Source organism: Heteronotia binoei, chromosome 16 (genome assembly GCF_032191835.1).
Source record: "Heteronotia binoei isolate CCM8104 ecotype False Entrance Well chromosome 16, APGP_CSIRO_Hbin_v1, whole genome shotgun sequence".
In the NCBI taxonomy this organism is placed as follows: domain Eukaryota; kingdom Metazoa; phylum Chordata; class Lepidosauria; order Squamata; family Gekkonidae; genus Heteronotia; species Heteronotia binoei.
This window is the reverse complement of record NC_083238.1, coordinates 25,146,847-25,174,189: the sequence shown is the minus strand read 5'-3', so window position 1 is coordinate 25,174,189 and position 27,343 is coordinate 25,146,847. Positions and strand designations below refer to the sequence as shown.

At 47.9% G+C, this 27,343-nt stretch overlaps 1 protein-coding gene across 8 annotated transcripts in view; it reads left to right on the top strand.

Moving 5' to 3' along the window:
- The first annotated feature begins 14,216 nt into the window (after positions 1–14,216).
- Positions 14,217–27,343, top strand: part of KCNH7 (potassium voltage-gated channel subfamily H member 7) — a 478,957-nt gene continuing 465,830 nt past the window's right edge. For all 8 annotated transcript variants that reach the window (XM_060257338.1, XM_060257336.1, XM_060257334.1 and 5 more), the window contains exons 1-2: positions 14,217–14,409; positions 18,752–18,982. In XM_060257338.1, coding sequence (XP_060113321.1) covers positions 14,334–14,409; positions 18,752–18,982 — 307 coding nt within the window. In that variant the 5' untranslated portion in view covers positions 14,217–14,333. The remainder of the gene's footprint in view (positions 14,410–18,751; positions 18,983–27,343) is intronic.

The window sequence follows — 27,343 nt, the reverse complement described above, 5'->3', positions numbered from 1 at the left end:
TAACTAGCTGCTGTTGAACTATTGGCAAATCATCATGTCGGTTGCTAAAGCAACTTATTGCTGTTCCTGAGGACTATAGCCTTGCTTTGTTGGGAGAGGAGGCTGATTTAACATCTGTGGAGCCTTTGGTAATTAGCTGCTTTGCAAGTATTAGCTATTCTGGCTAAATGTAGTTTTCTTGTTTTGAACCCCTTCGTTGTCATGTCTGTTTTAAACGTTTTTGCACATTAAATAAAACATTTATTTTATTAATTTGCTGTGCATTTTGTCTCCATAGTCTCAAAAGCTAAGCCCAGAAGGCTTAGACTGCTCAACCTATGGTTAATGTTCATTTTGGAAACTCAGAACTGCATGCCTACCTTGCAAGGGTGACTTTCTGGAGCAGTTTCCTGAAAGACTCAGATTTGACCCTTTTACTCTGGAGCTATTGGGATAGTCAAAAGGTCTGGTGGCAGCCTACTGTTTTAGCCTGGAGAGAGAGTTTAGAATTTCAGTAACTTGTTTGGCCCTGTCTTTAAAATTGGCCTTTCTTCTCCCTGGGCTTGGGGGAAGAGGAATCCCTGATAATCTCAGGTACTGGTTTCATCAGGAAGCATCCTATTGTTTATTGTCTCTGAACAGAACAGCTGTGCCATGCAAGGGTATTGTCTAGAATGATGAGTGACACACATGGGGTAGGATTTTCAAAGCCAGGAGGCTTTAAAAAAAAATTGGGGGGATGCCCTTTTCCACCCACTGCGGGGCTTGCCCCTTCTCAGAAGCTTTCTGGGGTGGAGGCAAAAGCTGGAGGCTCTGAAAGTAGCCAAGTCAAGGCAGCCAACCTTATAACTTTGGAGTCAAGAAGGGACTGTCTGCAGCTTGTGTTCAAGCAGGGAGATTTCCTTCTACCTTCCTCTCCCCCACCCCAGCACTTTGCAGCCAGCAGCTCCACCTGTCCCCATTCGCGTTAAAAATGGGGAGAAAGCAGGATGCACCCCAGAGGGGCCCCTGGAAGTTGGAGGGCCCTGTCCAGAAGTCTGGGGACAGTGCCCCCATAGGTCCCCCCTGTGGCTACGGGTCTGACACAGCAGAATATGGTAATCAGGCCTCAGATTCAGTGGGAGCTCACAGGAGCGCAGCTCCTGAACCTTTCTGAGAGTTCCACCTCCTTGTCCATTTGATAGCAGGTGCAGCTGCATAACAATCCCTGGATGAGCTCCACCACCTATTTTCCTACAAAATGACCCCTGATGGTAGTCCTTTGAGAACATTTCAAATGGCCCTAGATAAGGACAGGCAATACTTTGCCATTGTTTGCCAGCAAAGGGAATAAAACCTAGACAACAACAATGTGTCATTATGATGGTTCCATCCACTTCCCTCCCTCCCTCCAATTCTCACCAAACTTGGTGGGCAGGTAGAGGAGAATCAGCTGGAGGTTGGGGACTGTAGCTCCCCAGGGGGCTGTTCTGCTTCATCCCAAATGTCCTGGACTGGTTCAGTCAATGGACTGCCACAGGCCCTGAACCAAAGCACCTTTTTTTTTTGGTTAATGTCCATTCCTGGTCTGAATCCAAACTGGTACAAATATTCCATTGGTAGATCCTCTCTGTAAAATATTTGAGCATCACTGGTTTAGACAGAGTACCAACAGCCTATTCCCATTGAAGATATAAAGCCTTTCTAAAAGTTATGCAGTATGGAGTGGTAGAAGTGGAATTAAGTGGTAGAACAGGGTTCTCAACGTGTACCACTGGGAGAAGGGGATGCATTTGTAAAAAAAAAAAATGCTCTATAAGCAGAAGACTAGCACACCAGGGAGAAAACTCTCCGTGAAAGGGTAGTTTAAATATAGGTAATAGTATGGAGGGAAGGGCAAGGAAAAATCTGATTCCCTTATCTTCTCACATTGTAGAACCCATAATTAACTGGTTTCATTCTGAGGAGCTTGGAGCATTATTCTTTTATTAATAGAAGTTGTGTAGTCTCTATAGTACCCAGCTTGCGGGGCGGGGGGGGGGAGTGTAAATGACTGGGGAAGGCAATGGAAAACCACCCCATAAAAAGTCTGCCATGAAAATGTGAAAGCAACATCACCCCAGAGTCAGAAATGACTGGTGCATGCACCTTTAACTTTAGTCTCTATAGAGAGTCAGTTTGGTGTAGTGGTTAAGTGTGCAGGCTCTTATCTGGGAGAACCTGTTTTGATTCCCCACTCCTCCTCTTGCAGCTGCTGGAATGGCCTTGGGTCAGCCATAGCTATCGCAGGAGTTGTCCTTGAAAGGGCAGCTGCTGTGAGAGCCCTCTCAGCCCTACCCACCTCACAGGGTGTCTGTTGTGGGGAGAGAAGATATAGGAGGTTGTAAGCCGCTCTGAGTCTCTGATTCAAAGAGAAAGGCGGGGTATAAATCTGCAGTTGTCTTCTTCTTCACAGTAGTTCTGTAGTCTCTATAGTTTTTTACCATAATTAGCTTTCATTCTCTAACCAGTATAGCTCTTGGCCAGAGAATGTAGCGACAGTCATGAGAACTGATGGTTTTAAAAGGGGATGATATAGATGTATGGAAGACAGAGCCATCGGTGTACAAAGAGAATAAAGGAAACCTCAATTTCTACAGGTAGTAAACCTCTGAGCACCAGTACTAGGAAGCGACATCAAAGATGGGCCTTAAATTCTGTGGCCCATTCTCTAGACCTTCAGGGCAACTGGTTGGCCACTGTATGAAACAGGATGCTAGACTAGGTGGACCTCTGGTCTGATCCAGCAGGGCTCTTATGTTCTTATGCTCTCCAGAGTTTTGGTTTATACTTTACACTTAAACTGATGTTAAGACATTCTGATTAATGAACTTGGAATCTTAACTATGTTTCCTATGTAGCACAATAGGGAACTATAACTTACATGTGAATTTCGTTGTCAAAATGATTCTTTTGAATGTTTTCTTTGTAAAACAGACTATTTGGAAGTATAAAAGAAACAAGATTTGACAGGCTGAACAATAATCGTCTCTAATCCCTGCTCAAGACTCCTGGGGAGCTTCTGTTAGCTGACTGCCACACAGTATTTCCCTTTATTTCCCACTCTCAGAGCCTGCATGAACAAAAGTACGTTAAGCAATTACAGTCTGCCCATTCATAATTAATCTTTTGTGGCATTAAGCTGAAATGCTGCAGCCAAAATAGCATATCAAACGCAATGAGACAAAAGCAAACAAGGAAAACAAAGGCAGAACCTGAGTATCATTAGCACTTCTGGAATAGAAATAATTCCTAAATTCAAACTGTTGTAACTCTGAATGTTTTCCCTCAACCCCAGTAGCTTGATTTCCTTTCCTGTTCTCCCTTAATGAACTAAGCAGCTGTGTTCCTAGACAATTTCCATGTGTCCCAAAATCTATCCCCTAAAGAATCTAGGTATTCTTACGGCATATGGTCTGAACACACATATATTTCACTTGAACTGAGATCACAAAGACATCTCTGCTGTGAGGTGAGACTATTTTGATTTACAAAGGAAAGTTGGAGAGTAACTGTTTTAAAGGACAAAAAGTACTGCCCCGTGTATGACTTCATTCTGTGTTAAGTTCACATAGATAGTAAATTCACATTACTATGCATACTCACTAACTATCCAGCTATCTTACACCAGGGATGCCTGTGTCTCTGGATCACAGGAAGAAGCCAACATACATGAGGATCATAGGCAGTGATCTCGATTCAAGTCAAATATGTATGTGTTCATCATAAAAATAGTAACGAAGAATAAATATATGCATAATAATAATACTTTTTATTTATATCCCGCCCTCCCCACCAGGGCAGGCTCAGGGCGGCTCACAACATAATAAATACAATATACAATAAAACCATACATGATAAATACAATCACAATTGTAAAATCAGCATTAAAACATCAACAACTTACATTAAAATTAACATTGTGGTGCTATAACTTAGGTCTTTAGTAAAATGCAGTGACTAAAATATGTCCAGTGAGACTTTCTTGACTCGGCATTAGGTGAAGGCCATTTTGAAGAGGTAGGTCTTACAGGCCCTGCGGAATTGGTCTAAACATCGCAGGGCCTGTACCTCCTCTGGGAGTTGGTTCCACAGCAATGGGGCTACAATGGAGAAGGCCTGATCCCGGGTGGTCTTCAATCTGGCCTCTCTTGGCCCAGGGATATTCAGCTGGTTCTTTCCAGCTGACCTCAGCGGTCTCTGGGGTTCATATGGGCATAAAACCGAACGGTAAAACATTTCAGTTTTCTAATTACACTCTTCATCATAGACTAGATGGGAGGTTCGATAGTGGTGCTTAGTGGTGCTGCAACAGATGATGATGCTTGTGGTGTTGAAAGATCAGGGACCCCCTAAGTTCACATCTCCACTTGCCATGGAATTTACTGAGTAAACCATGAGCTGGTCTCTCGACCTAACCTACCTTACAGGACTGTTGTGATGCAGGGGAGAACTGTGTTACCCGCCCTTCGCTTCTTGGAAGGAAAAGCAGGAAAACTACATGAAGATAGATAAACAACATTTTTATGTTATGCTGTCTTGCCACCGGATCAGGATCTCCAAGGCCATAAAAATATTAAAACACTTGGATCATTAAAAAAGAACATTTTAAATTTTAAAACTGTTCAATAAAAATGCATAAGCAAACAACACAAGGATGAGGGAGGGAGACCAATAGTTGTTATTGGGGGTATGGATGGAAAGCTGTGTGCAGATTGGACATCGGTATGTGTGTGGGGGGGGGGGAGGGGAGAGAGAATACAGAGAAAGACGAGAAGGGTAGAAGAAAAATCCCCTCCTTTCATACTACCTGCACTTCGGTTTGAACAAAGACTTGGACTGTTATTAAGGGTATGCCAAACTTAACATAAAAATTATTCCCTGCTGGTGGAAGATGCTGATAGATGAATCTCCCTGGGGAAGGAGTTCCAAAGTTTTGTTGCCATAGCCCAAAACACCCTTTCTCGGGTTAAAAGCATGTGCAGATGAAGGAGAGTAGAGGGGGTTTTTTTCACCAATAAAATCCATTCTCACAACTAATATGTATTTATGAATGATGCATCCCAGTTTTTTTTTTTAATCTAAGTTTCCAGCAACTGCAGAGGAACTTTAGAAAAAATTAGGGACGTTATCTGCTTCAGTTTTTATAAATCACTGTGAAATCAACACCCCAAGTTCCTCTCCCTTTCCATTGTAACACCTGGAGCGGCAGGAGTTACTCCTCCATCGCTTGGAAGCAGAATACAGCCCTCGGCTGCCAAATCGGAGATAACAAGTAATAAAAGCAACACCTGAGAGAGGCCGTGGGGGAATAAGGAAACACCTGCGGGGATTGGCAAAGACCAGGTGGAAAGCGGAGGCGGCTGGCTCGGTGCTTAGTATTGCCATTACCGGCTCCGAGCCTTTCTCTTCCCGAGAGCTTCCCCGGACAGGGCGCTCCGCCGCTTGGAAGCCCTAAAAGGCTCGGGCGGCGTCTGATTCCCCGCAACAGAAGCGGCGAGGGTAAAACTCGCAGCTGCCGAAGCGACCTTTTCCTGTTCCTTCCGGAAACTTTAATCATCGCTAGCAAACAATAGCCACCTCCCCGGGGATCTCTCTCTCTCTCTCGCCTCCTGAGTTATTGCTTGCGGGCGGGGAAGAGCGGTGATTTGGCCAGACACGAGAAGGGGAAGTCGCTCGGCATTGCCGAAGCGGTGGCTGCGGGTGGCAGCTTCCCCTTGGGGTTCGGCGTCAGCACCACGGACAGCTCCCAGCGGCTCGCCGGTCCTCTTCTCCTATGGCAGGGCTTCTCTGATGGAAGGGGAAACCGCTTCCATGGAGCGCGAATGGCAACCCGCTCCTTCGCTGGGGGACCCGAAGCGGCTTCCATCGTTCTCCTATATCATTTCACCCTCGCAAGACGCCCGCTGGCGTTACGCTGACTGGCCCAAGGTCACCCAAGGAACTTTCATAGCACAATGGGGATTTGAACCTGGGTGTCCCAAGACCATCATAGCCTGGCTCTAGAACCACTGCACCAGGCTGGCACTCATAGAATCATAGAGTTGGAAGGGACCTCCAGGGCCATCTAGTCCAACCCCCCTGCACAATGCAGGAAACTCACAAATCCCTCCCCCTAAATTCACAGGATCTTCGTTGCTGTCAGATGACCGTCTAGCCTCTGTTTAAAACCCTCCAAGGAAGGAGAGCCCGCCACCTCCCGAGGAAGCCTGTTCCACTGAGGAACCGCTCTAACCGTCAGGAAGTTCTGCCTAATGTTGAGCCTGAAACTCTTTTGATTCAATTTCAACCCACTGGTTCTGGTCCTACTTTCTGGGGCCTTGGGTCAGCCATATCTCTGGCAGAGGTTGTCCTTGAAAGGGCAGCTGCTGGGAGAGCCCTCTCAGCCCCACCCACCTCACAGGGTGTCTGTTGTGGGGGCAGAAGGTAAAGGAGATTGTGAGCCCTGAGACTCTGCAGAGTGGAGGGCGGGATATAAATCCAATATCTTCCTCTTCTCTCAGCCGCCTCCTCTCCTTCACATCATCAGGGGGAGAGGACCATGCCCCCCCCCCCCGCTGTCTATTCCTTTCACGGGGCTGGGGAACTCGTCCGAATTCGTGATGATGCATCGCTTTTCCCTCTTCCAAGAAACTGCCAGTGAGATGCTGGTCCCAATAACAGGTGGGGAGCAGGGTCAGTCCTGGTTTTTAAGCCGGTGGAACTCCTTCCCACCCGCAGGAGGCTGAGTTTTCCGCTACTCTTGCCTCTTCGATGCGCGTTGAATGGCGACGGTTCAGTCCCCTGAGCCAACGTGATACTTTTGATTCCAGGCGATTGTTAATTTTATAGCTGCCATTCTTCCCCTTAATTGAGGAACTGATTCCTCTGAGTTTCACCTACTGTAGGTCGCTTTGACTCTTTTAATATAACGGAGGCTTATACATTCGCAAACAGATACAGGCCCGAGAGAGGGGGGAATCGCTCTAGATCAAAGCTCCGATCCGGAGCACATTTACGTGGGAGTGAAATCTTATTGGAACCCCTGGGGTTTGCTTGCGAGTGAACACGCGTAGACTCGTGTGTGCTGAAATGTACACGGCGCGCAAAGGCGTGGCGGCTTGCGGGCGCGGTGCTGTCCCCTCCAAAGCATCCGGAGACCCTGCACACACCGAGGGGGATGTTTCTGTGACAGGAACACCAGGAGGGCTTCTGCCTCGGCCTTTCGGAGAATAGCTCCCTTGGGCTTCCTCTCTGGAGAAATCGCCTTTCCCAAGCGAAGCCTGGAGAGCGGTTGGAATATCAAGAGTCCATCTGCATGAACACCGGGGTGTGCGCGTGCGCGTGCTTGCAAAGAAGGCGGCGCAGCCAGCATTTGGCCGCCAGGAGAAAACTCTCGCGTCATAGGAGGGATTCCCTCCCAGCCCGCCCAGCCTCCCGCTGCACCGCTCCCTTCCCCTTCCTTTCCATCGCAGCTCTTTCTCTCTCTCTCTCTCTCTCTCTCTCCTGCTCCACTGTCTCCGGCTCCCTCCCTCCCTCCCCCCCTTGGAATTACTGGGTAATCGTGCAGCGACCACAAAGCTCTCCCTGTATCCGCTTACTCTTGAACGACCATATTTTATGGTAATAAATAATCCGAGGAGACGCGAACGCCATTTTTGGTCTCTTTCTCATCGCTGGTCCTCACGAGGGTCGCAGCGCCATCCTAAAACCGTTGGCTTCGACGGATTTAGAAGGGAAACGCTTTTCTTAGGATTGCACTGATAGTCTGGTGCAAAAAAAAAAAAACTTACGCGGGAGTCTTATGACTCTTTCATGCAATCCTAAGCAGGCCTACTTGGATGCAGCTCTCATATTACTGAAAGGGGTTGACCTCCAGGAAACCGCCCTTAGGGCTGTCCATTTAAAGGTTGACAATATTTTTATGGCAGCATCAGCTTCCATAGAGCCCACTTCTTCAGATGTGCCCACGCTAGGTAGTTATAGATACACGATATAGATAGAGAGAGAAAAGAACAAACAAGCAAATAAAAAACAGCAGGGTCAAGGTACCATGCAGAAGGTAAAGAGAACGGAAGTCATGCAAAATTCAAATTTAGCTACCTTTCGTAAGAAGAGACTCTCGGGTTTTTGCCAAGATCGTTAAGGCTAGTGCCATGAGTAAGATAGCCCAATCTTTGTTAAAGCCAGGGTGCAGGTAGTGTGAAAGGAAGAGGATTTCTCCTTCCACCCTTCCCTTCTTCATCTGTATTCTCTGGTGTTCAGTCTGCACATAGCTTTCCGTCCATCTTTCTAAGCTCCTTGCCCATCTTCCAGGCAACAAACAGGTCACTCAAAGTAATGGAGCCACCATCTAGAAAACAAAGATTGAGCTGGGATCTTATTTATTTATTCCTACCCCTCAACACAAAAAGGCTAAGTATTACAGAAATCTGTACACCTATGAGCCACATTGCCAGAGCTTCAATGTGACCCTTTCTCCCAAAGCTCTTGTTCTTCCCAGCCAGGAGCTCATTGGAGGGCCTTGGGCAGAAGACAGAATTCTTCCCTGTAGATGTGTACTGAGAAGACATGTAATAAAGCCCCCCCCCCACCACCTCTATAAAAATCATGATGATAAACGCTTCCCTCGTTCTGGTTGGGCCATGAATGTACTGGGATTTCTGACCATTCTTCGGAACTTTGATGGCTGTTTCTCTCTCCAAAACCTGTTCTCCAAAAACTGTCTCAGAATACAGTTTTCAAATTAGCATGCCTTATATCAGGATTAGGGAGAGCCATATTTAAACCCCCATTAAGCTATGAAACTCATAAGGTGACCTTGGACATCTGTGTGTGTGTGTGTATGCCTGACAGCCTAATCTAGCTATCAGTGCATTATGTCACAGCAAATTTTTGGCTACCCCATAGGCAAAGAAACAAAGAGGAAGTTTGCCGTCATTATCTGCCTCTGCATATTCTTTGGTGGTCTCCCATCCAAGTACTAGCCCAAGCTGTCCCTGCTTTGTGTCTGAGAAATGACAAGATCAGGCTAGCATGGACCACCCAGATCAAAGCCTAACCTACAACTCACATTTGTCAGAAGAAGGGAAAGAACCATGTATGCCACTTGGAGTTCCTTGGGGAAAAGATGGAAGCAACAGTGAGACGTCTCTCTGACTATAGCAAAGATCCAATGCCAGTAAGAACACGGACTGATGGCGTAGGACCCTGAAACATCAGCCCCCTTCCCATTCAGCTATCCTGTTTCCCTCAGTTCCTCTTTCTGGGCTTAGATCATCATCATCATCGGAGTCAAAATTCCCTCGTGGATGTTTCCCTGCAGTCTGCTCAGTAGACAGAAAGGCTGCTAGCATCATAATGGACCGTCTTTAACTTCTTCCTTCTGAGTGCTCATTGTCCTGGTTTGTAAAGAGACTTCTTCATCTCCTACAGAATGCAGCCATAAAAGTGTCTCTGTACTAACAGTGAGAGTCTTTGGGGAGTCCACACGTCATCTATTTTTATCCCACCTTTCCTCCAAGGAGCTTGGGGTTCTTCCTTTCCTCTTTTTATCCTCAGAATAACTTTGTGGGTTAAATAAGGCTGAGAGCGCGAGAGAGAGAGTGATTAAGCCAAAGACACTAGAGGAGCTTCATGACTGATCTGAATATGGAGGACTGGTCTATCAGTGGCTACTAGCCAAGGCATCTAAAGAGAACTTCCACATTCAGAGGCAGTAAACCTCCATACTCCAGTGCCGGGAGGCAACATCAGGGGAATGCCTTGGGCTCTACACCTCTTGCACCTTCAGAGGAACTGGTTTGCCACTCTGTGAGACAGGACACTGGACTGGATGGATCACTGGTCTGATCCAACAGCATTCTTATGTTCTTAACCTGGCTCTCTTCAGTGCCTAGCCTGGCACTCTAACCACCACACCATGCTGGGGACATCATTCTTGGGTGGCTGTACCAATCTTTGGTGAACCTACCACTTCTTGGTCCATTGTGTGGCTTTAGCAAGGAATCCTCACACCAGGCTTGTGGGTATCAATTGAGCCAAATCAACACAATGAAGACTTTCTCCACCCCCCACTCCCATATCACCATGCCTTGGAGGCTCTTAACACTTCTTCAATTGAATGAGGTTTGCTACCAAAATGTCTGAGCATATAGTGCATGTCTTCTTGGGCTGGCTGTTCAAACATCATAACATTGATACACTGGTGGCATCAATATAGCTTCTGTTCACCAGAATCCTTGTCACAATTCCAGCAGCATACTCCTTTGCAGAGGCACTCCTGTCTAAACCCACTGAAATCAATGGACTTAGACGGGAGTTACTCTGCATAAGGTTGCACTGTTGAGCTTCTTTTTAAACTAGTATTTCCACTAAACCAGTTCACCTTTCCTGATTCAACATCACATTAAGAATTTATACCCAAAATGACCTTATGCTGATTCAGAGCACCAGTCTTGTCTGCTTGGACTGGCAGCTGCTCTCCAGGGTCTCCAGGGAGGTGTTTCATGTTGCCTACCATCAGATCCTGGGGATTGAACCTGGGACCTTTTGCTCTGCAATTGGGCCACAATCTCTCCCCAGTAGTGCACAGCACAGACCACATAAACACATGAAGCCAGCTTATATGGAATCAAAGCATTGGTCCATTACAGTCAACCTTGTCTACTCAGAGTGTGGCAGCCACTCTCCAGTCCTCAGGCAAAGGTCTTTCACGTCCCCTACTGCCTGGTCCTTTTAACCGGAATTGCTAGGGATTGAACCCGGGACCTTCTGCATGCCAAGCAGATGCTCTAGCACCAAAGCACAGCCCCAGAACTCAGAAATACAAGCCTCTTCACCCACTCAACAACAGCCAGCCTCAATATCATCCTCATTATCTAGCTATCCTCTGCTGCTAAGCATTTCCTCCAATTGCCAGCTACTAATTACATAAAACTAATGGCTGGGTGGGTTGCTGGATGGCTTGGTGAGATTTGACACAACAGCGGCGGGATTCCCCTCCCTACTCTGCTAATTTATTGTGCTGTTCACGAGATGCCATGTTGTGACTTTCTCTGATCGATGGTGTCTTTCTTCGCCCATCCGTCTGTGGGCTTACTCACACAGTACAATTTCCTTCTTGGTTTATCGAGAAGCCATGCTTTCTCTGCAGAGATAGCTCCATGTGATTTCTGAGCCTTGAACAGAAGGCAATTTGGATGAAATAAGGAGCAATTGAGACGATGGGGGCAACTAAATCCTAATGTTACAGGAGAAAAAGTAAGGCTAAAGTCCTCGATGCACTTACTTACAACTCCCATTAAAATCACCAGGCTTGCTTGGAAAACAGCAGTCAGCCCATGCTCTTTATGCCTTCATGTGTCATTCTGGAGCTAAGCAGAGCCTCTCTCCTCTGAAAGGAATGGCGCTCTACACAAGCTCTGAGGCACTACTGATGACGCGCATACATGCTCTGAAGCAGTACCTTAAGGAAACAGCACTGTGCACATAGCTCTGTGTTGCATTGTGTACCATTCTGGAGTCAAGAACCAATCAGCCCTGTAACAGAACCTTGCTTTTCTAAGAGGGATGGGACTCTGGACATGGGCAGAGGCATTGCCTTTGTGGAACGGCTATTGCACAAGCTTTCTTAAAGGCATCCCGCACCGTTTCAGAGCTACACAGCCACGCGACCGATCCTTTTCAACGGAACGGCCCTCTGCACAAGCAGAAGGGCACTTCGCACAAGCTCTGTGGATCGCATCTGGGAACTACACAGCCCAGCCAGAGCCAGGCCCTCGCCAGCGGAATAGCACTCTGCCCATGCACCGAGGCATCAGGCTTGGGGAACCGAACTCCGCACGAGGTCTTTCGATTGCAATAGCAGACCGTTTCGGAACCTCGCGCCTGCTAGCATGAGGCTGGCCCTCGCTAGTGGAAACCGCACTCTGCCCATGCCCCGAGGCTCCACGCCTTGAATGCTGAACCAACCCAGGCTGGGCAAATCTAGAAGAAGAAGATGAAGATATTGGATTTATATCCCGCCCTCCACTCCGAAGAGGCTCAGAGCGGCTCACAATCTCCTTTCCCTTCCTCCCCCACAACAGAAACCCTGTGAGGTGGGTGGGGCTGGAGAGGGCTCTCCCAGCAGCCGCCCTTTCAAGGACAACCTCTGCCAGAGCTATAGCTGACCCGAGGCCATTCCAGCAGGTGCAAGTGGAGGAGTGGGGAATCAAACCCGGTTCTCCCAGATAAGTGAGCTATGGCTGACCCAAGGCCATTCCAGCAGGCGCAAGTGGAGGAGTGGGGAATCAAACCCGGTTCTCCCAGATAAGTGAGCTCTGGCTGACCCAAGGCCATTCCAGCAAGCGCAAGTGGAGGAGTGGGGAATCAAACCCAGTTCTCCCAGATAAGTGAGCTCTGGCTGACCCAAGGCCATTCCAGCAGGCGCAAGTGGAGGAGTGGGGATCAAACCCGGTTCTCCCAGATAAGTGAGCTCTGGCTGACCCAAGGCCATTCCAGCAAGCGCAAGTGGAGGAGTGGGGAATCAAACCCGGTTCTCCCAGATAAGTGAGCTCTGGCTGACCCAAGGCCATTCCAGCAAGCGCAAGTGGAGGAGTGGGGAATCAAACCCGGTTCTCCCAGATAAGTGAGCTCTGGCTGACCCAAGGCCATTCCAGCAAGCGCAAGTGGAGGAGTGGGGAATCAAACCCGGTTCTCCCAGATAAGTGAGCTATGGCTGACCCAAGGCCATTCCAGCAGGCGCAAGTGGAGGAGTGGAGAATAAACCCGGTTCTCCCAGATAAGTGATCTATAGCTGCCCCAAGGCCATTCCAGCAGGCGCAAATGGAGGAGTGGGGAATCGAACCCGGTTCTCCCAGATAAGTGATCTATGGCTGACCCAAGGCCATTCCAGCAGGCGCAAGTGGAGGAGCGGGGAATCAAACCCGGTTCTCCCAGATAAGTGAGCTCTGGCTGACCCAAGGCCATTCCAGCAGGTCAAGTGGAGGAGCGGGGAATCAAACCCGGTTCTCCCAGATAAGTGAGCTATGGCTGACCCAAGGCCATTCCAGCAAGCGCAAGTGGAGGAGTGGGGAATCAAACCCGGTTCTCCCAGATAAGTGAGCTCTGGCTGACCCAAGGCCATTCCAGCAAGCGCAAGTGGAGGAGTGGGGAATCAAACCCGGTTCTCCCAGATAAGTGAGCTATGGCTGACCCAAGGCCATTCCAGCAGGCGCAAGTGGAGGAGTGGGGAATCAAACCCGGTTCTCCCAGATAAGTGAGCTATGGCTGACCCAAGGCCATTCCAGCAGGCGCAAGTGGAGGAGTGGGGAATCAAACCCGGTTCTCCCAGATAAGTGATCTATAGCTGCCCAAGGCCATTCCAGCAGGTGCAAATGGAGGAGTGGGGAATCGAACCCGGTTCTCCCAGATAAGTGATCTATGGCTGACCCAAGGCCATGCTAGCAGGCGCAAGTGGAGGAGTGGGGAATCAAACCCGGTTCTCCCAGATAAGTGAGCTCTGGCTGACCCAAGGCCATTCCAGCAGGCGCAAGTGAAGGAGTGGGGAATCAAACCCGGTTCTCCCAGATAAGTGAGCTCTGGCTGACCCAAGGCCATTCCAGCAGGCGCAAGTGGAGGAGCGGGGAATCAAACCCGGTTCTCCCAGATAAGAGTCCGCGCACTTCACCACTCCGCCCAACTGGCTCCCCTAGGCTAGGCGGGATGGGCGGCCGTCTCCTCGGCTCCCCTTTTTGCCGTCAGCGCCTCTCCGCGGCAGCCCTAGCGGAGCGACTCCGGCGCCTCCCCGAGCCGGGGCGCGATTTCTTGGCTGGCCGGGGCCGGAGAACGCTCGAGTAATTCGAGCCGCCGCCGGAGGAGCCCGCACCCAACAGTGGCGGGCGGGCGGGGACGTCACTCCCTCTGGCCAGCCTTCGCTTGCCCTCCCTTCCTCCCTCCGCCCCGCAGTCGCTCGGGGAGACAGAGCAGCTGCAGCAGCAGCGAGGAGCGCCGGCCGCGGCTTCGGGGGGAGAGAGAGCAGCCCATCGAGCCCGGGCGGCCCCGCCCCGCCTGGCCCCGCCCCTGGCCCCGCCCCTCTCCACCATCCCGGCTTGCGAGCGCGTCAGGTTCCCCTGGAGGCGAGACCCGAGCATGGAGCGCACTCCGGCCAGGCGAGCGCTGGTGGTGGCGGTAGCGGCAGCGGCAGCCCGGGCGGAGGCGCGGCGCTGAGGACGAGGGAGGCGGCGCGCGGCCGGCAGAAGGGCGATGAGTGCTCGCAAAGGGTAGCCGGAGCGAGGCGAGCGAGCCAGGCGAGGCGAGGCGAGGCGAGGCGAGGCAGCCGGCGAGGCAGCGCCCCCCCTCGGGCGAGCACCACCATGCCTGTGCGCAGAGGTCATGTGGCACCACAGAACACCTTCCTGGGGACCATCATTCGGAAATTCGAAGGGCAAAGTAAGTTGGCTGCGCCCCACAGCCACGCGCCCCCCCTTCCCCTTGGGATGGGGTTTTGGCGTCCTCCCCCCCCCCGCCGCCGGAAGTTCAGCCCAAAGGCGCGGGGACTTGGGAGGCTCGGAGCTGACCCCCTCAACCGAGGCGCCAAGTCCCCGGAACTCTCCTCTGCTTGGCCAGGCGGGCTTCCCTCCATCTACTCTCCCTGGCGGTGGGGTGTGTGTGTGTGTGTGTCGAGGGGAACGCTCCCGCGAGGCGGAACATACACAAGGCGCGCTTATGCAATCCCGCATCACGCCAGAGAACGGCTGTCTCAGTTAGGGTAGTGAGAGGGAGTCAAAGGTCTTGATGTGTCTTCGTGGGCCCTGCCCTCTTCCTTTCGTGGCCCTTAAACTTGACTCCCCCCCCTTTTTTTTTTTGGTGCCAGTGGTACCTTATTTAACATGAGTTGGTGGAAAGTTTCCAGCAGGCAAATTCCAAAGGCGTTTCTAGGCAGGGTGTTTGGCTTGTGACTTGGCTCGTCTGTGCCATTCCGCTTGGGAGTCCAGCTGCGGAGCTGAGTGGCCGGACGTAGGGGGATGCCAGCCTCCAGGTGGGACCTGGGGAGCCTCCGGAATTTCGGCTTAGCTCCAGATGACAGAGATCACTTCCCCTGGAGAAAAGGGATGCTTTGGAGGGTGGACTCTGTGGCGTTGTGCTCCGTGGGGGTCCCTGTCCTCCCCAGGCTCCATCCCCAAACCTCCAGGAGTTTCCCAACCTGGACTTGCCAAGCCAACTCCCCATCCCCTGCTGGTGGCCAGGAAAGACTTGGCAACCTTAAGCTCTAGCGATTGTGCCTTGCTTAATCTCTCGGTTACAGGTGCAGACTCATCTGGAGATAACCCTTGACCTCCCCTGGCCTTCTGCTCATGCAAAACACCATATCAGGCCACATGTGCATCTCCTCTCATAGCCCAGTGACTTTCATTCACTGCAAAAGCCATGCCTGCACTGGTTGCAATTTTTTTCTCGAAGGTAGATGCCGGTTCTGTTAACGTGCAGTCTGTAGCAGCCAGCTCCTCTTGGATGTAAGGAGCCTGTTAGTGGCAGTGGGCTTATTTATCTCTGCAAGGGTTGTGCATAATGAGACCCAAAGAGTGGCGCAAGCGATGCCTGCAGCGAAGGCAGTTTGTACATAATCAGGTCTGGGAGTAGCTGTAAATTGTGGGTGTTTGACAGAATGAGCGTGGCAGGGAGGGAAACATAAGAGACCGGATGAAAGATGCCTCTCGCCTTGCAGATTTCCCCGTCCTGCTTTCCACTGTCACATCCCTTTTTGCTGTAACCATCCCGGGCTTCAATCACACCCACAGCACTCGTGTGACAGCTCTGGCGAAGCCGGAGAGGAAAGTCAGGTGGATCACTGAATCACGCCTTGGTCCATAAATGCAGGAAGAGACAGTGTTCCCAAGGGATGCCTGCCGTTACTAACAACAGGGATCCACAGAAAGGAGCACGAGAGGCAGAAAGCTTTGGTGAGACTTTCAAGAGATGTGCCTGGCTTGAATGCATTGGTACACTAGGACTGTGAAAAGGAAGAACTGAGGCTTCAGTTTGACATTCTCTCTCTCTCTTATATATATATATATATATATATATATATATATATATATATATATATATATATATATATATATATATATATATATATATATATATATAAGCCGCCCTGAGCCTGCCTCAGCGGGGAGGGCGGGGTATAAATAAAAATTTATTATTATTATTATTATATATGTATCATGAGCTGGACTCTGGCTTCAGCACACGTGTATGAAGGCTCAAGTTCTTTGGGAGCAGTGTTGAGCCCAGCGATACTGAAGCCACTGTAAAATTAATCAAGTCAAGGAAACTAGCTTCATGGTCAGATGTTCAAAACTGGGTTGTCCATACTGTTTTGTTTTGTTTTTTTTGACAGTGCAAAACTGTAATTTACACTCTGTAATTTATCCTGGAAAAGAGCCCCGTGGCGCAGAGTGGTAACGCTGCAGTACTGCAGTCCTAAACTCTACTCACAACCTGAGTTCAATCCTGGCGGAAGCTGGGTTCAGATAGCCGGCTCGAGGTTGACTCGGCCTTCCATCCTTCCGAGGTCGTAAAATGAGTACCAAGCTTGCCGAGGGGGGGGGGGGAGAAAGTGTAGATGACTGGGGAAGGCAATGGCAAACCACCCCGTAAAAAGTCCGCCATGAAAATGTCATGATGCGACGTTACCCCAGAGTCGGAAATGACTGGTGCTTGCACAGGGGACTACCTTTACCTTTTTAAATTTACCCTGGGCATTAGTGTGGTGTTATTTGCATAGCAATCAAAATGCAGAAAGGAACCTGAAATTCCTTGTGCAGGAGAAAACTAGGATTCAAACGATGACCCAAGGAGGAAGGAGGGGAAGTAGTGTTTCTTGTAGTGCATGGCCACATATCAGGCTTACCCCACTGCTAGTCAAGTAGAAGTCTAGGCTTCTTGATCATCACAAATGCCCAGGCCGGAGCAAGGATTGCCTCTAGGTCATCAGGTGGGCAAATTTTGTAAGCTCTTTGGAAAACCAGTGTAGTGTGGTGGTTAGAGTGTTGGGGTAGGTTAGGGGAAATCTGGGTTCAAATCCTTGTGCTTCCGTGTTGCTCACTGAATGGCTTTGGCCTGGTCACTCTTCTCCTCAGCCTAATTGACCTCTCAGGGTTGTTGTGAGGGTAAAAAAAGGATGAAGAGACAGCTGGCGTGCCACTTTGGGCTCCTCGAAATAAAGATAGAGGAAATGCCGTATCTTGACCCCCGCAACCTGGCCACAGTAACCCATGCAAAGGTCACTTCCAGGCTAGATTATTGTAACTCTCTCTACGTGGGGCTGCCCTTGACCCTCCTCCAGAAACTCCAGCTGGTGCAGAACGCTGCTGCATGGATGTTGACTTCGTCACCTGTACGGGCACAGATCCATCCTGTGCCGTGCCAACTGCACAGGCTACCCATTGAGTACCGGATCCGGTTCAAGGTGTTGGTACTTACCTTTAAAGCCCTATACGGTCAGGGGCCAGCATACCTTTGGGACTACCTCTCCCTGTATGAGCCCCGTAGATCCTTACGATCAGCAAACCAACAACTTTTGGTAATACCCAGCCCCAGAGACATCCTTCTGGCCTTGACGAGGGCCAGGGCCTTTTCAGCCCTGGCCCCTGCCTGGTGGAATGAGCTCCCCCTGGAGATCCAGGTCCTTCAGGATCTGCTTCACTTCCGCAGGGCCTGTAAAACAGAGCTCTTTCACCAGGCTTTCAGCTGAGGCAGTGGGCGTCACTTGTTATCAGCCTCCCTGTCTCATTCTATCCCAGCACTACAAGATCTGCTGGACATGGACAATAGGTCACATCTGTGAGGCAGAATCTGCCATCTTAGTCTGTCTAATTTTAGATTTTATATTTTAAACTAGTCTTTTACTGTTTTTACCGTTGACTGTTTTTATGATGTAACCTGCCCTGAGCCTGTTCTACGGGAAGGGCGAGCTAAAAATTGAATCAAATAAAAATAAATAAATAAACAAACAGATGAAGTGGAAAAATAGTGGCTTTTTTTCAGTGTTCCACAATGGTTAGCAACATGGTCTAGTAACTTTTGTGGAGTTATTTCAAGGTGGAGTTGAATGTTGATTTGAACTTCTCTGTGCCGTTGCTTTGCCTGCCCAGTCTAACTAAAGACCTTTCTTACAAGTCCCAAGCTATGATGAACATCCCAGCTAAAATTCACACAGCATCATGGACCCCAGTGTACTTGGAAATTCATCGGGGAGGGATGGTAGCTCAGTGGTAGAGCATCTGCTTGGGAAGCAGAAGGTCCCAGGTTCAATCCCTGGCATCTCCAAAAAAGGGTCCAGGCAAATAGGTGTGAAAAACCTCAGCTTGAGACCCTGGAGAGCTGCTGCCAGTCTGAGTAGACAGTACTGACTTTGATGGACCAAGGGTCTGATTCAGTATAAGGCAGCTTCATATGTTCATCCCCCCAGTTTGGACACAGTGGAGCAAAGCAACCACCTCAGTTTCAATCCACAATCTTCTTCACCAGGCGACTTACTAAATATGACTTCAGTTTTTTCTCTCTCCAGAAATCAGCAGCCATTGAGTTTTTAATTTATCTCCTTTTTATTGACGTTTCTTCAAGAGTTCTGGCTCACCTGAGCAGTATTAAATATCTATTAGCATTCATGCCAAGGACTATTTTAAATGCAGGAATAGTTTTCTGTCCTGGCAGGCGAGACTGGATGAAATGTTTGTAAGATGACTGACACAATGCATTACTTTTTTCTTCCCCTCCCCCTTTGCAGATAAAAAATTCATCATTGCTAATGCTCGAGTGCAGAACTGTGCTATCATCTATTGCAATGATGGGTTCTGTGAGATGACGGGATTCTCCAGGCCAGATGTCATGCAGAAACCATGCACCTGCGACTTTCTCCATGGACCGGAGACCAAACGGCATCACGTTGCCCAAATCGCCCAGGCCTTGCTGGGGTCAGAGGAGAGGAAAGTAGAAGTCACGTATTATCACAAAGATGGTAAAATACTTTCAACTTTTATTTTTTTTTGTTTTTGAAAAATACACCATGCATTTTGATCATCTTTTGGAAGGATGTTGCAAGCCAGTTTCTTTCAATACTGGGGAATCGGCTGTTGTCTTGGAGTTGCTTGGTCTAGCATGTGGCATTATGTTTCATCTCAGGTTTGGGAACAAGATGGTTAACTTAAGCGCATTTGTTTGGAAGCAAAGACACACTTAAATCAGAGCAACTTTGTTTTGATTAAAACTGTGGAAGACTGGTTGTAAACAGGGCCAGTGGAACAAGGTGATATGAAGTAGTGTTTTTTAGTTGGTGGATTCCAGAATGGATGTTAATTTTGAGTCACCAGCTAGTATGTCATTCTTGACTGGTATTTTGATGGGAAGTGGACCATTCCGGCTTTTTAAAATTCAGGTGTGTAAATGTATGTGTTTAGCACTGTATAGAAGAATAAAGACTGAGCGATTGGATTTCAGATATTTGGTACTCTGGGTGAAATCAAATACCCGTGTGAAATGTATAATCATTGCCGTTCTACTTGGTGTACAAAGTAGTTTAGGATGCACATTTTCATTCATCCACCCAGTCATTTCTTATTAATTGTCATCAAAGGCATTCATGAATGTATCACTAGCGTTCCCATTTTACAGATGGGAAAGTGAGGCTGAGAGGAAGGACATGACTTACTTAAAGCTCTGCAGTAGCCATGATCCAGCAGTCAGTTAACCGTTCTTAAAAATATGGTACACGATGTGTTTATTTCTGCAATGGAGTGTGGTCAATGAGTCCAAGCTAGAGCAGATATTAACTCCAGGTTCTCAAATCGATTTGATTGATTTTGATTGATTTATTTGATTTCTACCCTGCCCTTCCCATGAACGAGCTCAGGGTGGGTTACAACATAACCATAAAAATAACAAAATATACATTTAATATGTTATATTTCAACTATTGCAATATAAAACCACTATTGTGCAGTAAAAACGATGGCATCCAGAAACTGATTACATTATTCCAAATTCCAGATCTACCAGTGGGGACTTTGTTGCCGACCCAAACAGATTTATAAATGTACATCAAGGTATGATCAGAATTAAAATACAGATGATTATTTAAAACAAAACTGCCATATCATATAATTTGTGGCAGATCAACCTACAGGAGCATACAAAAGACACCTCTTTAAAGAAGGGGGGGGGATTAAATGGGTCTCTTTCTGCTCAACTTTGCAAATGAGTAGAAAGCGTTCCCTGAATTTAGAGATTTCAGTGCTTGGTAATGCTGATCTACTGCTTGGATTGTTGCACATCATAGGTGGTGAGGAAGGATACGTGGACATTGTGTTTGAACTGAATGGGACATTCGGCTGAGTAAGATGCTCAGCTGTCAAAGTAAACAGAACTAGATTGCTGCCAAGTCAACTTTACACAAACAGTCTTGCTGAGCAATTGCTTTTGAGTTGGCTTAAAAAAAAAAAAAAAAGAACCTGCTTGTTTCAAACGGAAAACAGTTTGGAGGGTTTTTTAAAAATAAAAAAGTAGAACTAATGACTGACTAAACTATAATTTGCATGATTTGTCATAGAATGGACCAAGAATAATACTGTGTTAGGCTTTTGGTGCTGAAACTTCAAGGGTATTTGCCACAAGAATAATAAAGAGAATAACAAGGAGAATAACAAAGCTAATTACTTCTGAAGGTTTAAGCCTCATTTTTTTTCCTTTTTCTGATTTTTCAGCATAACAAGTGAGACGTTAAACGAATTGGAATAATACATAAGCATGTTGTGCACTATTTTGGTTTGCGCTGTGGATCTGTATGCAAAGGGGGGAAATGCAAAGTGATCTCATATATTCAACTGCTGAGCTTTAATTAGCTTTGGAGAGGGGACAAGGAGCTGTTTACATTCAAGGATGGCAGGGAAGGGTGCTTTAAAGTGACTGTGACAAGCTGGGCTCTTGGATTCTCCTGATGGCACTGGCAGAGTGACATTGGTGGGACTCAAGGAAGGAGACGATTCTTGACGCTAGCAAGAGCAGGCTGTGATTCCAGTTGGTTTAAAAGGCCCTGGATGAGATTGTCTTCCGAGTGTTCAAGAGGAAATGTGTCTGTTGATGCAAAGTAGGTTCTGATTTGCAGGGGGCATGTTTGTGTGTGTGAGTCCTGATTTTATTACACTCACATCTTCCCTTTCCATCACCACCCCCCAAAAAGTTGCCCATTTTTTCATTCTCGCATTTATTTATTTAGTACATTTTTTTTTAAAAAAAATCCCATGCTTCCACAGAGTAACTCAGGACAGCATACATCAGGGGGGGGGGGGCAACGGTAGCTCTCCAGATGTTTTTTTGCCTACAACTCCCGTCAGCCCCAGTCAGCATGGCCAATGGCTGGGGCTGATGGGAGTTGTAGGCAAAAAACATCTGGAGAGCTACCATTGGCCACCACTGGCATACATGATTCCCCCTTCTCCTGTATGTTCTCACAACACGCCTGTGAGCTTGGTTGGCCTGAATGGCTCAAGGTCACCTAGTAAGCTTTGTGGCAGAGTGGGGATTGGGACTTGTCTCCTGAATCCTAGTTTGGCTGACTGAGACACATTAGGCAGAGAGCTCAAGCATATCTACACAATAAACAGCTGCTCTCTCTTTCTGCAGAGAACTGAAGCTCAGTAAGGAACCCTACGGAATTAGCAAAGTATCCCCACCACAGTATATTTCCTCAGATTCTTGGAGCGATTCTGTTTGATACTTCATCAAACAGCACCAGAATATTGGTGACCAGTGCAGATATGACCATACGGGTTGACCTGAGCTCACCCCGTGATCTTCATGGTTGAGCTGAGGTTTTAGTCTCACTCCTACTGAAGCAGTCTTGGGCGCTCTCCTCTAGAACTCACTGGTTTTTATGCTACCTTGAATCTTCGAGAAACTATATACCAAATAAGGATTTGGCCTTTTCTTGTCCTGTTAGTGAATCAGTACTCCAGTTTGGTGTAGTGGTTAAGTGCATGGGCTCTTATCTGGGAGAACCAGGTTTGATTTCCCACTCCTCTGCTTGCAGCTGCTGGAATGGCCTTGGGTCAGCCATAACTCTTGTAGAGCTGTCCTTGAAAGGGCAGCTTCTGTGAGAGCTCTCTCAGCCCCGCCTACCTCACAGGGTGTTTGTTGTGGGGGAGGAAGGTAAAGGAGATTGTGACCGCTCTGAGATTCAGAGTGAAGGAAAGGGTATGTATCCAATATCTTCTTCTTTACTATATATTGAATCAACCATCAAAATAGCAAGACAAGTGCCAAGTAGCGTGGCTGTGAAAAAAAGCCTCCCCTGAGAAGGCCAGAATTACAATGCTGATTTTGATGCAGGGTATATATTGTATAGCAGGTTCAACAGTGTGCAGTCTTAGGGCCCTTCTTATCCTTACCTCATTGTGATGGTCACCTTCCTGTGGGAGCAGTTATTATTTTGTGGGCCATTGGGTAGAGGGCACTGCACACATAGGGCAGTTTCCTCCACAAATACATAAAATAAGGTTTTCCAGAGATGTAGAGACAAATGCCCACCATATGGTGTGTCACCCCCATCCCCAGCAGCCTATCACATAATAGTCACTCAAAGTAGTAATTTTGAGCAGTGTCCTTGGGGTGCACATATTGTCAGTTCCAAGAATTATCCTTCATGCAGGGTGATATCAATAAAAACAGAACTCATCCTGAGCAGATGATTGTCATATTTATACACAGCTCAGAGGGATACAGCTAAAAGGCTTGGGCACCTATCAGCAATGTCGGATGGGTATCTCAGGTTGGATCTCAAACAGACTGACCTCAGTCTGATATATCTAGTTGAGGACAGCCCAAGAGATATCCGGCTGTCCTCAACTAGGGCCAAGGCCGTTGCTGTCCAGGCCCCCCTCCCCCTGGTGGAACTCTCTGCCAGACAACATCGGTGCCCTATGGGATTTATTACCTTTCCATTGGGCTTGCAAGGCAGAGATGTTCCACCAAGCATTTGGTTGAGGACAGTAATGGTCTGGCACTCCCATACTCCCCTCCCCCCTTTTTTCATATTCCCTACCCCCAGAGAACCGTTGCGTGCAGATTGTGAGTTACAAGCTTGAACTAATGAGAGCAGTTGCCTGAGCACGGGTTCCTAGTACAATAATGCAGCCAGTTGAAGTATAAATGAAACACGGGAATAGCCAGAATCACGTTGCTGCACTGGGTGGACAGCGGACTGCTGCCTGAAGAAATTTGAATACGTGGCACTTCCTGCGGCTAGAAGCTTCACTGAACAGCCGGAGTTGGTACCTTTCATCAATTTAGCATCCAGGAGTGGATTATTTTGAGTTTTTTGTGAATGAAATGAACTTTGAGAGACATTGAAATAATTTATGACCCAAATGTGTCGGTAAAGAGTTGCATGTGAACAAATGCTGTAATACAAGAAGAAGAAGAAGATATTGGATTTATATCCTGCCCTCCACTCCGAAGAGTCTCAGAGCGGCTCACAATCTCCTTTACCTTTCTCCCCCACAACAGACACCCTGTGAGGTGGGTGGGGCTGGAGAGGACTCTCACAGCAGCTGCCCTTTCAAGGACAACCTCTGCCAGAGCTATGGCTGACCCAAGGCCATGCTAGTGGGTGCAAGTGGAGGAGTGGGGAATCAAACCCGGTTCTTCCAGATAAGAGTCCGCACACTTAACCACTACACCAAACTGGCTCTCTTCAACAAATAGTTGAAGAGCATTATTCACAGCTTCTGTGTGTTTAATCCCTAGGTGGGGGCAGGGGATACTCTGGTTTGGAGGCCCTCACCCTACTTCAGGGTTATCAGAAAGAGGGATGGGGAAGAGATATCTGCTGGGCACTCCATTATACTCTATGGAGACTAGTTCCTGGCATAAAATATAACAGAGAATCAATCTGTGGGTATCTGGGGCTCTGGGGGGCTGTTTCTTGAGGTAAAGGCATCGAATTTTCAGCATAGCATCTGGCGTCTCTCCTCAAATCATCCCCAAGTTTCAAAAATATTGGACTAGGAGTCAAATTCTGTGAGCCCCAAAAGAAGGTGCCCCCATTCTCATAATTTCTAGTGGAAGGGAGGTGTTTAAAAGGAATGTGATGACCAGAACTCTCTTTGGAGTTCAGTTGTGCTTGTCACAATCACAATTTTGCTCCTGGCTCCACCCCCAAAGTCTCCTGGCTCCATCCACAAAGTCCCCAGGCAGGCTCGTCGCTATGGGGGTGCCAGGGGTGCCAGGCCACTCAGTCAAACCCCCCCTTCCATTTGTATAGCCCCTCCATTGGAGCAGTGGTGGGCCGGGGCCCAGGCAGCAGCAGCCTTGAGGAGTGGAAGTGAACTGCTCCAACTCAGATCTTTCTTGAGTTGGACCTGGCAGCCCTACTGGCAGATACTGAAATTGCTGTCATCTTGAATGTAGGATATAGCAGGGGTCCCCAACCCCCGGTCCATGGCCTGTTAGCAATCAGGCCTTGAGTTGTATAATTATTTCATTATATATTACAATGTAGTAATAATAATAATAATAATCAAAGATTTCAGGTTTTCACCGCTGGTAACATCATTAGGGTTTGTAGAATCTTTCGGGATTTCTCTACTGGAGAAAGTTTTCCTTCCAGACGTTTCGTTCTCGGCTGCGGAGAACATCCTCAGCGGCGTTGCAGCCGGAGCAGGCGCTCAGATCTCAATGCACAGCAGCCAAGAAGGTCAGAGCGCCTGCTCCGGCTGCAACGCCACTGAGGATGTTCTCCGCAGCTGAGAACGAAACGTCTGGAAGGAAAACTTTATCCAGTAGAACACGGCACTTGATCCCGAAAGATTCTACAAACCCTAATAATAATAATAATAATAATAATCATAATAATAATGTGACAACATTGGATTTATATTCCACCCTCCATTCCAAATCTCGGAGTCGCTCACAATCTCTTTTACCTTCCTCCCCCATAACGAACATCCTGTGAGGTGGGTGGGGCTGAGAGAGCTCTCCCAGAAGCTGCCCTTTCAAGGACGATGTCTGTGAAAGCGATGACTGACCCAAGGCCATTCCAGCAGCTGCAAGCGGAGGGGTGGGAAATCAAACCCTGTTCTCCCAGATAAGAGTCTGCACACTTAACCATTACACCAAACTAATGACAATAAAGTGCACAATTGTATCATCCCGAAACCACTACCACCACCTCCAGTCTGCGGAAAAATTGGCTTCCACAAAACCGGTCCCTGTTGCCAAAAAGGTTGGGGACTGCTTGGATATAGCATTCTTAGAGGAACTGTTTTAATGTATTTAATATTATTTTAACTCTACTGTGTATGTATTTGTTTGTGTTGTAAGCTACCTTGAGTCCTACTTGCAGGGAAGGGTGGCCTAAAAAATCAAATGGAATAAATAAGTAAATAATGTCAGCCTGTTTGAGCAGGGGCTGGAAGATCCAGATTCACATCTCCACTCTGCCGCGAGGCTTGGTGGATGATGGTGGGACAATTGCTCTCTCTCTGTTTAGGACCATGAGGAGATCCTTGGGAAAGGGAAGACCAAAGACCAAATACACCCTGTTGAGTTCCTTGGAGGAAAGGCAGGAGAGAGAGAGAGAAGTTTTTTATTTAAACGTTTTTATGCTGCATTTCCACCCAATCAGAGCCCACAGGACGGTGAGCATAAAAACATTAAAGCGTCAAGACGGATAAATCTTCCTGGAGAGGAAGTTTCAGAGTTGGGTGCCACAGTGGAGAAGGTCCTTTCTCAGGTTGCCACCTGTCTAGCCTCAGATGGCAGGGACAACCAAGGCAGAGTCTCAGAGGATGACTGGTTTGATCGGCTAGGTTTGTATGGGAGGATGCAGTCTTTAAGGTATGTTGGTCCCAGGCCATACGGGGCTTTAAAGGTCAGCCCTTGCACCTTGAATTGAGCCTGGAAGCACATTGGAAGCCAGTAGAGGTGGAACAAGACTGGAATCCTATGGTCCCTGTGACCCATGCCAGTCAACACTCTGACTGCAACATTCTGTACCGGCTGCAATTTCCAGGCAGTCTTCAAAGGCAACTCTGAATAGATCGCATTGCAGCAATCTAATCTAGCTGTTACCAGGACATGTAGCGCAATAGCAAGGGTTTTTTTTTTTTCTGCCCAGGAAGGGTCGCAGCTGGCTCACCAGCCAAAGCTGGTGAAAGGCACCCTTGGCCGCAGCTGCCGCTTGTTCATTCAACCAGAAGCCCAGGTCCAGGGGCACCACAATGATGCGTTCCATCAGCGATTTGGGTGGGAGGAAGGGAGTGGTAACATTGCCCTCAGTGCTTGGCATGAGACAAAGGGGTATTAGGCAGTGCTCCCTCTGTGCTGTGGAGTCACGGGAGCAAAAATTCTACTTCGTGAGCGACTGGCATTAAAGTTGCGAGTGAGCGATTTGGCTACTGCATAGATTACTTCGCTCTGGGCCCATGCTTCCTGAGCTAAGGCAAAAAAGTGTGGGCCCGAGGCCGAAAAACTGTGAGCTAGCTCACACTGACTCAGCTTAGAAGGAACACTGGTATTAGTATACTGTTGTCAGCTATCGCTTGGTAAGGTATCAGCCTTCATTATTGGCATATGCAGCGTTTCTGAAGGTTCAGGTTGCTTCTCGCACATATAATCTTTACAACGACCTTGAACGGTAGGTGAATATTAGCATCGCAACAGAAGTTGCGAGAGAGATTAAAAGAGAGAATAGATTCATGCTTGAGAAGAGACAGATGGAGCTAAGAGCAGAGACTCAGTTAATTGCTCTCAGCATCCCACAATTAAGGATTCATCTGCCCAGCAATCCCCACTTTCAACATATTTATTTCCTTCGCTATCCCCCCCCCCCCATCGGAATTAAACCCAAACAAATGATAGCCATATAAACTAAGCTTGTTATTCCTATTTGGTCCTTGAATCTGTTAAACATCTTCATTATGCTGTATGCTAATTTACTGCTTACCTATAGATATGGAGTGGTAATTTCCATTTCATTGTATCTGAATAAGTGTGCATGCACATGAAAACTTATGTCTTGAATAAAACTTTGTTGGTCTTAAAGGTGCCACTGAACTTGAACTGTGTTCTAAAAGAGAGAATTTTAGGTTTATCTAAGTCCTGTTCTTATGACAGATTGGAATCAGGGTCTTCTTGATTTGTATGTCTGTCCACTATGTCCACTGAGCCACTATGCTACACATTTTAAGGGGTCTTATATACACATTTGTGGGATTGTAACCAGTGCATTTGTCCCGTGAGCCCTTGAATAAAATCCTTGATGTTTAATGTTTTTTTCCCTTCATGAATGTCCAAGTGGTTAGTCAGCTACTGGATCTGATGAATT